This window comes from Dreissena polymorpha, chromosome 7, assembly GCF_020536995.1.
Source record: "Dreissena polymorpha isolate Duluth1 chromosome 7, UMN_Dpol_1.0, whole genome shotgun sequence".
Classification (NCBI taxonomy): domain Eukaryota; kingdom Metazoa; phylum Mollusca; class Bivalvia; order Myida; family Dreissenidae; genus Dreissena; species Dreissena polymorpha.
Window position 1 is genome coordinate 90,549,102 of NC_068361.1, and position 9,925 is coordinate 90,559,026.

The following is a 9,925-nucleotide window of genomic DNA, read 5'->3' on the forward strand; positions in this document are numbered from 1 at the left end:
GTTATAACCAGTTAAAGTCATTTCCAGATTAACCGAGAATTGGTTGACAGAATATAACGAAAATAAGTAATGTGAGCTTATTATAATAGCTTGTATACCCATTTACAATGACCTAAATGTTTAAAATAGTTTTCAGTTATTAAAAAATATGGGGCGAAATAAACTATTGTCATATAAATACGTATACATGTACTGCAATACCGATTCGATAATCAGTAAAAATGGGTGCAATTACACCCTAAACACACTTGTTCTTGTACTGCACCTATACCCCAAAAATTGTTAAATTTGCTGTTGAAATCATCAAGAGAACAAGACCTAGCCTACTTACTCAGCTGACATGTCAAGATCTATAATACTAGGGATTACAAATTCAAAAATGAATGATATAAACAGTGTGTGCCTTGAAATTAAACGGTACATTTTTGATTGTCAAAAGAACAAAAGAAATCCAACAAAATTTGGACTTTTTAATAGCATGAAGCAAACATTTGAAATTTACAAAACTACCATAAAAACAGAATAAGAATCGAAAAAACTGGTCGAAATCTGTTTAACGAAAAACAAAGGATTTTTAATATCATGTATTGATATGTCCATCTACTTATTTACAGAATATTAAGTGATCGACCAAGTAACCTTGTCAATTCAGAAAACAAGCGAATATGGTTTATCAGTGCGATGTTTCAAACTTGAAATATATCTCTATCTTAAATACTATTTCTTGTGTATATAGGATGATTCGGGTCAATGCTGAAGTCACATGCGGGTTTAGGCTTTCGCTGCAATCGAGCTTACACAAATATATTTCAACATTAAGGGTTTACTATTGTTCTATTGATTCCAATATTTCGCGCATATTTGTTCAGTCACCGTGGGTAACTGCTGACATATTCCGAATAATATCCTTCTATCGGGATAATAGTTGCATGTCATATCAATATTCCATTCAGGTCTTGTTGTTTCTAAATAACAAAAAACAAATAATTGAAAATCACTTGACATTATTATTTAATGAAAGTTAATGGGTTCGTACAAAAGTTGTCAAAAATGTTGATTACACTGCGAAAATTAGGCTTCTTTCGTGTTATACACATCAAACCGTTAACGACTCTGTGGCTAGTTACTACCCTACAAATAACGGGTACGCAAGTTGGTAGTATGATTAATGTAAATCAATTATGTAGTTGCATAATCATTCATTCTTTTATTTTCATTTTTAAATGGTACTTTATGGTTTAATTATATAACAAAGTTATTTAAGCGGAGAGTCTGATGAAAGCAACTTAAACAATTCTAACTCTATATGCATGACTGTGCGCGGGCCTATGTTAATTGACTTTTAAAGGGATCTTTTCACGCTTTGGTAAATTGACAAAATTGAAAAAAGTTGTTTCAGATTCGCAAATTTTCGTTTTAGTTATGATATTTGTGAGGAAACAGTAATACTGAACATTTACCATGGTCTAATATAGCCATTATATGCATCTTTTGACGATTTTTAAACCTAAAAATTATAAAGCGTTGCAACGCGAAACGATTGAATAATTTGGAGAGTTCTGTTTTTGTCGTTAAATTTTGTGAAACTACGAAGATTGCTTATATAATGTATAAAATACGTCAAGGACGTGTATTCGGCGGAATAGCTCAGTAGGCTAAAGCGTTTTTACTTCAGGACTCTGGCAGGACTCCAGAAGTCACTGGTTCGAAACCTGCTCCGGGCAATGTTCTTTTCCTTTTTTTAATTTTATTCTTGATTTTTTACTGGAGCTTTTACGATCCAATGTTTACAATTATCAATATAAAGCATTTAATGAATAAGTTAAAAAATGCCAAAATCTGTGAAAAGGCCCCTTTAAATATGAGCAACCAATATGTAATACTTACATGAACATAAGTTAAGATCCCAAGTTTCATGTGTATTTTATAATGTATAATTTGTATAATGTGTAATGTTGAGTATGGTATGAAAATGCTGAATATCATTTGAAACCAGAAATATACAATTACATCGTACACAAAAGAAGCATATATCGGTTATACAATAACATAGTATTTATCATAGATTTTACAATTGATCGTTTTGCAAATAGTGAAGTATTTATGAAATGTTACTTTCGACTTGAACAAATTATTTATTATGAATGTTTTGTTCTCATGTATAAGTAAATAATAAGTGTGTGCATATGATAACTTGCAGATATTACTCCGATTGTTCCATTAAATATCATCACAATAGTTTTTCTACTTCATGCATAGTCTGAAATCGATGCTAACATGTACTTCAAGTCTCTGACGACCACGAGACCAGGTGCGTGATCCAAGCTTTCTAGATGACCGAACCATTCTACAGACCCTACATCGAGTGTTACGCAATCTTGGCAACGTGAGCATTTGCCGAACTGCACGAACAATTTGGTCACTTTTGAATAATAGCTGCATTGTCCAGCTATTTAGCTGAAACTGAAAATTTCATTGTTTGGCCTGGTCTTGTATTGCTGGGGAAGCTGGAAAGCCCGGAATACACCCCACCTGTCTAATATGGTGCCTAGGAACATTAAACATTCACCGGGAGCGGAGATGGAACCCGGGTCGCCTAGGTGAAAAGCGCGTGTATTAAACACTGCGATAAACGGAGAGTCAAACCAATAATCAATTTAAGCACGATTTGTTAAACTATTGGAACGACGGCTTCATACCACATTTTCTGAGCAAAACTGGACATGGAATATCGTAAAAAAACACAAACCTGAACTTGGTTGTTTAAATAACATAATTCGTCCCAACTTTCGTGACTCTATTAGGCTTATTTACTAGGATACGCTCTATGTCCTCAAATAATGTAGCCCCCCCTGCACGGAAGGACCTCTTAAACTTCAAAATACACAGACACGCGGTTTTTTAGGACATTGACGAAATATCGTAGGATGTGGCTCTTTAAAGTGATAGTATGGGCATCTAACAGTTTATAGGTGTCTATCTCAACCGTTGTTTATTTTTGGTGTATTCACTGCATATACAAGTAATTATATTTGTTAATGGAGCATCAACATACTAAAACAATATCCCGGAAAGAGAAAAATAATACATTTGAATATCAACCGTACTTTCGTTTTGACAACTGACGACAGAAATAATTCAATGTACGATGTGAATCTAAATTACGTTTTAGTGCAGATTCGTTCATACGGCACAAAGGCACTATTTTGTTTTAAGGATCATTTCGGCTTAGAGGACACACCAGTCATGTAAAATATGGAATATAATATATATATTTTTATAAACAACTGGAAGCAAAATGAGTTGCAGATATTGGTCAGTAACCATATTTTAACTAAATCTTTTGACCTGTTAATTCTTTCAGCTCAATTCAACAGTGAAAAATGCCTATAATATCACTTTAAAGCATGCATATAGTTGAGAACGCCACGTAATGGAATTGCACATCATTTAATTAATATAACACAATATTGTGTGACCGTGAATCGTAGCTCTATAAAGTGTTAACATATATGTTAAATACATAGCAAACAGCCGTCAGAGGAATTAAGAACCGTAGTGGACATCATATCCCTACGTCTTCGATTGATTATGCATGTGTTTACATCTAGTAATGTGCTTATTGGCGTCGCACTGAAGTGCGGCGACTAGTATGTAATACGTTTTTTTCACTTATGGGAGGAGAAGTTATTTTACGGATATATTTTTGTTGTCAGAATATCTTGCATAGTGGTGATTTTTTGTGTAAATTAGTGTAAATAAGTACTGCATTTGTGCCTATAACATTTACTACAACATGTATTGCCAATAATGCAAAGCTAATTGTTTGAATTAATAACTGACCACAGGGACTGGGCAATAATAAAAGATCACAGGGACTGGGCAAATACGCGTACCGGTGAAACTTTCTGGTTTTGTATAAAACAAAACTTCTTTGTTCCACTATCCTAGAAACCACCTAGTTACTAATAAAGGCGCTATAGAGCGCGAAGCGCGACACGTATTATTAATTGTAATAATGAGTCTTGATAAAGAAAGCAGCCGCTTATCTATGAGGAGCACCATCACAGCACCCCAGTCTCATTACTATCAAGTCCTCCTACATGTTTTTTAAGAACCACATATAGAAGGCCGCAGGCCTGATCCGTATCTTGCCAGTGGTATGGACCCTTTGGTATGGACCCTTTAACCCCGCTCACTATCCAGCGTTTAAACTTCCGGGTTTACATTTAAACCGACTATTAATAGCTTATTAATATCTTAGTTAGAAGGTGATTTTTCAAGCGGTTCCGTAGTGTAGTGGTTACACGCTCGCTTCACATGTGAGAGGCCCAAGGTTCGAGCCGCAGTAGAATCAAATTATTTTACTTGTCTTCTATTTTAATTTTTTGTTTTGATGTAGACATTTTAGTTTAAATAAATGTACTGTTTTATTGTAACCATTTGTTGTTTTTATTATGCCCATGAAATATATGTGTGAGAGGGTGGGGGTTCGTAAACACATTAAAACTTTTACAGTGTTTTCATATCAATGAGTACTCAACTCCTATCGTAAATGAGCAACGTAAGAATAAGTTCAGAATCATCTCCCCTTGAAGTTGAGAAAAATATGAAATTACGCTTACAAGATGAAGCAGATTTTTTAAAACCTACACAGTTCTGTTCCATGAATGAAAACTGCCCACGAATGCCAGTAAAAAAGGGAAACCAATGTAAATAAAATGAACTATGAAATATTTGGGGGTTACAACACAAAATCATAGATAATGGTTATTTGGGGGTTATAACACAACATCATAGGTAATGGTTATTTGGTTTAAACACTATTTAGTTCATTGATAGTACATATAATCAATACAATACAATACAAACATACATATTATATTTGAACAATATGCTAGACAGGTAGAATTGCAGTATTGCTTAACATAAAGGCTGTAAAATACAATTGGACAGAATTGAGAAGGAAGCTCGAGGCTTATACTATGTCTCTCTTCTGTAAGTTAGAAGCGCTGCTGTAATGGTGTAAACAACCAAACGTATAACAACTATTTAAAGACATGTTAAAATTACGAACAATATATTACAGTGATAGGTAATTGCATACCGTTTAGAAATGAAAAAATAATAAAAGTTAAAATACAAAAAGTATAACAGAGTAATGTAGATAGCATAATAGCTAATAAAATGAGAAAATAAGGGAAAGAAGTGAAAGAGTAGAGTTTCAGAATAAGAGAAGTTGTGGTAAGAAAAAGAAGCAGTTGCGGGAACGGGGCATTGTTAGCAGAATATGGTTTGTTCATGAGATAGAGTTGGGTTAGAATCTATGACTATCTCGAATGAAAGACTGAACAAGTTTGAATATTTATGAGTTTACTTCATATGATCCGTCTTTAACACCGAAAAGAAGTAGTTGCAAAGTTATGGGTTGGAAACTGGACAGATTGGTAAAAGGATAACTCTTTTTTTTCTGTATATATGGGGCAATTTAAGAAAATATGATATGTATCTTCAATCGCACCGCATTGACAATATGGACTTTGTACAATGCTGAACATTGGACGTCCGCTCCCCATCGTAGTAATGCTGGGGAATTATTTTCTTATCTTTATTAAGATTTGCTTTGAAAGCAGAGAGAGAAGGAGCTGTTCTTACCGATTCCGGTATATTGGTCCATAAGTTTATAGTTGATTGTAGGAAAGATCGTGTAAAAAGTTGTGATTTGCATTGAATACTGCGAATATTGTTAGAGTTACGAAGAGGATAAGCCGATCTTTCTCCCACGCTAGAGTGGATAAGTGTGCACAAGTATGGTGGTGTTAGTGAATTATACATTTTATAGAAGTGGGTAAGTTTATGTTTTGTTCTCCTAGTTTGTAATGGTTCGAGAGCAGTTTCATTATATAGGTTTTGCAAAGATGCCAAACGTGTTGCCCCGCTGATTATCCTTGCGGCTTCCTGTTGAATCTTCTCAAGTTCTATTTCATCTTGTGTATTAATGTTATCCCAGACTATATCAGCGTATTCAAGAATTGGTCTTATAAATGTTGTGTATATCGATAGAAGGGACTTTCTATCGAGCGTAAACTTAAACGTTCGCATTGGATTGAGTTTTTGCCATGCTTTCTTCTTGATTGATTCAATATGGTCATGCCAGGAACATGTATCAGAAAAAGTTAAGCCTAGATGCTTGTGAGACGAAACCTCAGTGATCTGGCAGTCGTTGAGAAAAAGAGGGGGATGGAGTGGGCGGTTGATTTTTCAAGATATAACTAAGGATTCAGTTTTGAATGGATTGAAGGTAACCAACCACTTATCAGCCCAAGAATGAATTTTTGAAAGATCAGAATAAGGATGATTAGCCGCATCAACAGGGTTGTCGACGCTGATATATAGCGTGGTGTCGTCTGCAAATAGGCGAATTGGGCAGTAAATATCTCGTACAATGTCATTTATATATATATAAGAAAAAGGAGGGGCCCTAATATAGACCCTTGAGGGACACCAGCGTTTATGGGTAATGGGTCAGATTGGCAGCAAGAGATTACAACACACTGGGTCCTCTCATGTAGGTAGTCTTTTAACCAAGATAGAAGATTGCTCGAGATACCACTTAGTCGGAGCTTGTGGATAAGTCCTTCATGCCATACTCTGTCAAAGGCCTTAGAAATGTCGCAAAAAACGGCTCGGACCTCTTTACCTTCGTCAAGGGCTTTACAAAAGGAGTGATATACAGAGACTAATTGGTTGACAGTGGAATCTTTTGGAATGAAGCCTGATTGAAATATGGTTATAAATTCAATAGCCCTTAAATAGTTAAATATATATTTGTGGAGAATTCTCTCAAGATATTTACTTAAAACACGTAAAAGGGAGATCGGTCTATAACTTTCAACATCCTGAGGATCAGACTTTTTGTGAAGTGCACAAACAATTGCTTCTTTCCAGCTCCGTGGGACCCTACCATTACTAATAGAACATTTAACAAGATTTTGTAGTGGACCTGCAATCTCAGATGCAATTTGCTTTAGGACTTGACTATTTATTTGGTCTGGACCTGATGCCTTTCCCGTTTAATGGTTATTTGGGGGTTATAACACAAAATCATAGATAATGGTTATACCAGTATCTTTTTTCTATTTTGTTTAAAATAATCGGCCAATATATTAATATTTACAGTAGAAAACAAATCGTCCCATGTAACTTCATTGAGTGCCTTTTACACTGAAATGCCCGACGCCCTTTGATGCTTTGCATCAATACTTATCTTGTTTGATTTTTATTTATTACACGGTAGCCTTTAGAAGAAACAAATATGCTATGGCGGTAAGCACGCTCCAAGAAAAACATATGAGTCGCGTTCTGAGAAAACTGGGCATAATGCATGCGCGTAAAGTGTCGTCCCAGATTAGCCTGTGCAGTCCGCACAGGCTAAACAGGGACGACACTTTCCGCCTAAACTTGATTTTTGGTAAGGTGGGACATCCCTGAAACTAAAAATACCATAAAAGCGGAAAGAGTCGTCCCTGATCAGCCTGTGCGGACTGCCCAGGCAAATCTGGGATGACACTTTACGCCCATGCATTAAGCCCAGTTTTCTCATAACGCGGCTCTTATAGCGATAAGGAAGCATGCAGTAGAAACAGCCATTGCCAACAATATCAACAATATGAGGATCAACACGCGTTCTTTGATGTATGTTGCAAAAAAGATTTCCACATCGAGGATATTTCAACCCGATCGCCGGTAATATGTAATTATGCGATTATTTTTATATGTAATTAGCTGTTATCACAGAGGGGGGAATAACGTGATAGTCAAGATGGGGAGACGTACATTCCGAGATAGGTATCTTTCGCCATTTTATACACTTTATTGCTTTTGTTTAATGAATAAATTCCACTTACTCTCCAACCATATCAGGAAGAAGTGATAAGCGTTTATTTCGTAATAATTTTCGCTCTATATCTCTTGTAAAGTACTCCTTACGAAATGTCTTTGCGGGATCACAAAATTACAGCTCCCGCTACGAAAATTCGTATATCGCACTCTTAAACTACACCTTTTAATTTCACATAACGCATAATATTTAACATTATACTAAGTTGTGTATCTCATCTCATGTAATATCCGTGTCGTGTCTTTTATCTTAATGGACATTGAATCACTAGCTTATTCGTTCACAAAGAACCCAGAAAATTTTGAGGTGTAGCCATTCTGAAGACTGACACCGTTCTCCTCTTCGGAAACGGCAACCCTCACAGTCTGCCCCTCCTTCAAGCGAAGTACAGCTGTATTAGTTGCCATTTGGTGTCCGAACGGATAGTATAAAAGCTCCGCTTGTATATGTCGATCTGCTACCAACTTGAACCACTGCCGACGTTTTTGGAACGATTGCAGTGTAACCGTAAAGAAGTACAGACCAGCTTGTGGAACATGGAACGTGCCTAGCAACGGATTGTATGCATTGCCGTCGTTCAGCGTCACGTTTTCGAAGATGACGGTTTGGTCCGGTCCAAGGTTGTCCAGATCGCGCGCTAAGTAGGCGGAAAATGCTACGCGATTTGAGACATTTGTTTGCGTTTGGCCTGCAAATAATAATTAACATAAAACAGCAAAATATTAAACAATACATTAGGTGATTAATAACACGTCTGTTCTTCCGTCTGCAGATAAAGCGCGAGATACATTTGTTTTAAATATTTGGTTCAAAGTGACCTTACAATCCGGACCAAATTAATATTATTATCTACCGTTCTTGATGTTTATTATCCATTTTTTTGAAATAAAACAGTCGGAAAAAAACAATATGATATGTCACATTAAACTACACACTATATAAGGTGAAAATATGAGCATGTTATTTTAAAATTGTCGGTTGAATGAAAAAGTTACAGTTTGCACAAGCTGTATTATGCCGTCATTTGTGCATTGATATTTAATCCCGCACTAAACCAAATCCATTAACAACATTTAATATTATTGAACAACCATCGGTTTAAGTGCTTACCTATAACGTCTTTTACATCTGCACAGTGATGTTCCACCATTAACTGCTCCAGCTGTTGAAAGAGCTTGTCCGCTCTGTGCTTCTCCTCAAGAAATTTCTGTGTAATATCCTCCACTGTGTTCTCTAGGAAAGTCAGCCTAATACTGACCTCCTTCGACAGTCCCCCCTGACCAATATTTACGGCTATCGATAGTGAAGACACACAAATGAGAAACATAAACAATAATAAAAGTGTCCAACAAATGATATTCGGATTCCTGCGGCAATATTTAATTTTGCACTGAAGTGTCGAAGTAGATCTTCCTTTGTAATCTTCCCCCGTCTCGAAATCACTTCCTGGTGGCTCCATATTTTCGATGAACGGCTCTAATTTTGTAACAAATATATTAACATGTTAGATAACTATTAAATATGAGTCGCCATAAATACGCAACATTTACCTATGCCGTGTATCATTTCAACCCGATAACCACATACATGTGAATGATACCATAAATTAAGTTCTTATCAGTTTGTGTTTGCATACCAACTCTTGTCGATTGGTATCACGTGGGTTCTATCGTGATACGTGTATTACTAACCTCGTATTGGAAACTGTTACACATTAATTACTTATAATAAATATTGTGAATACGCAAAATTTTATATCTGTGAAAGAAATGTATCGAATGACAAAACTTTATTAAAGCTAGCAATTATTATAATAATTATACAAGCACTTCGTGATCTGATGTCGAGCAATTCAAACAATACAAAATACAGCGAAACACAATGCAAATTACTATAACGTAATATCCTGCAACACAATTTAATTATAAAATAATATTTTAAAGAGGTTAATGTGTTAAAAGAATCCGTTACAATTGATAGGACATTGAACTTTATCAAATACAGCGCAAGGGCGAATTGATAAGA

The 9,925-nt window shown here is 35.6% G+C and overlaps 1 protein-coding gene across 1 annotated transcript; it reads right to left on the reverse strand.

Moving 5' to 3' along the window:
* Positions 1-4,801: 4,801 nt before the first annotated feature.
* LOC127837651 (heavy metal-binding protein HIP-like) lies at positions 4,802-9,538 on the reverse strand. Its single transcript, XM_052364909.1, has 2 exons — positions 9,011-9,538; positions 4,802-8,588 (listed from the first exon to the last, which is right to left on the reverse strand). Exons 1-2 carry the CDS (start codon positions 9,357-9,359, stop codon positions 8,173-8,175), a joined length of 765 nt encoding a protein of 254 aa, XP_052220869.1. The 5' UTR covers positions 9,360-9,538; the 3' UTR covers positions 4,802-8,172.
* Between the last annotated feature and the right edge of the window lie 387 nt (positions 9,539-9,925).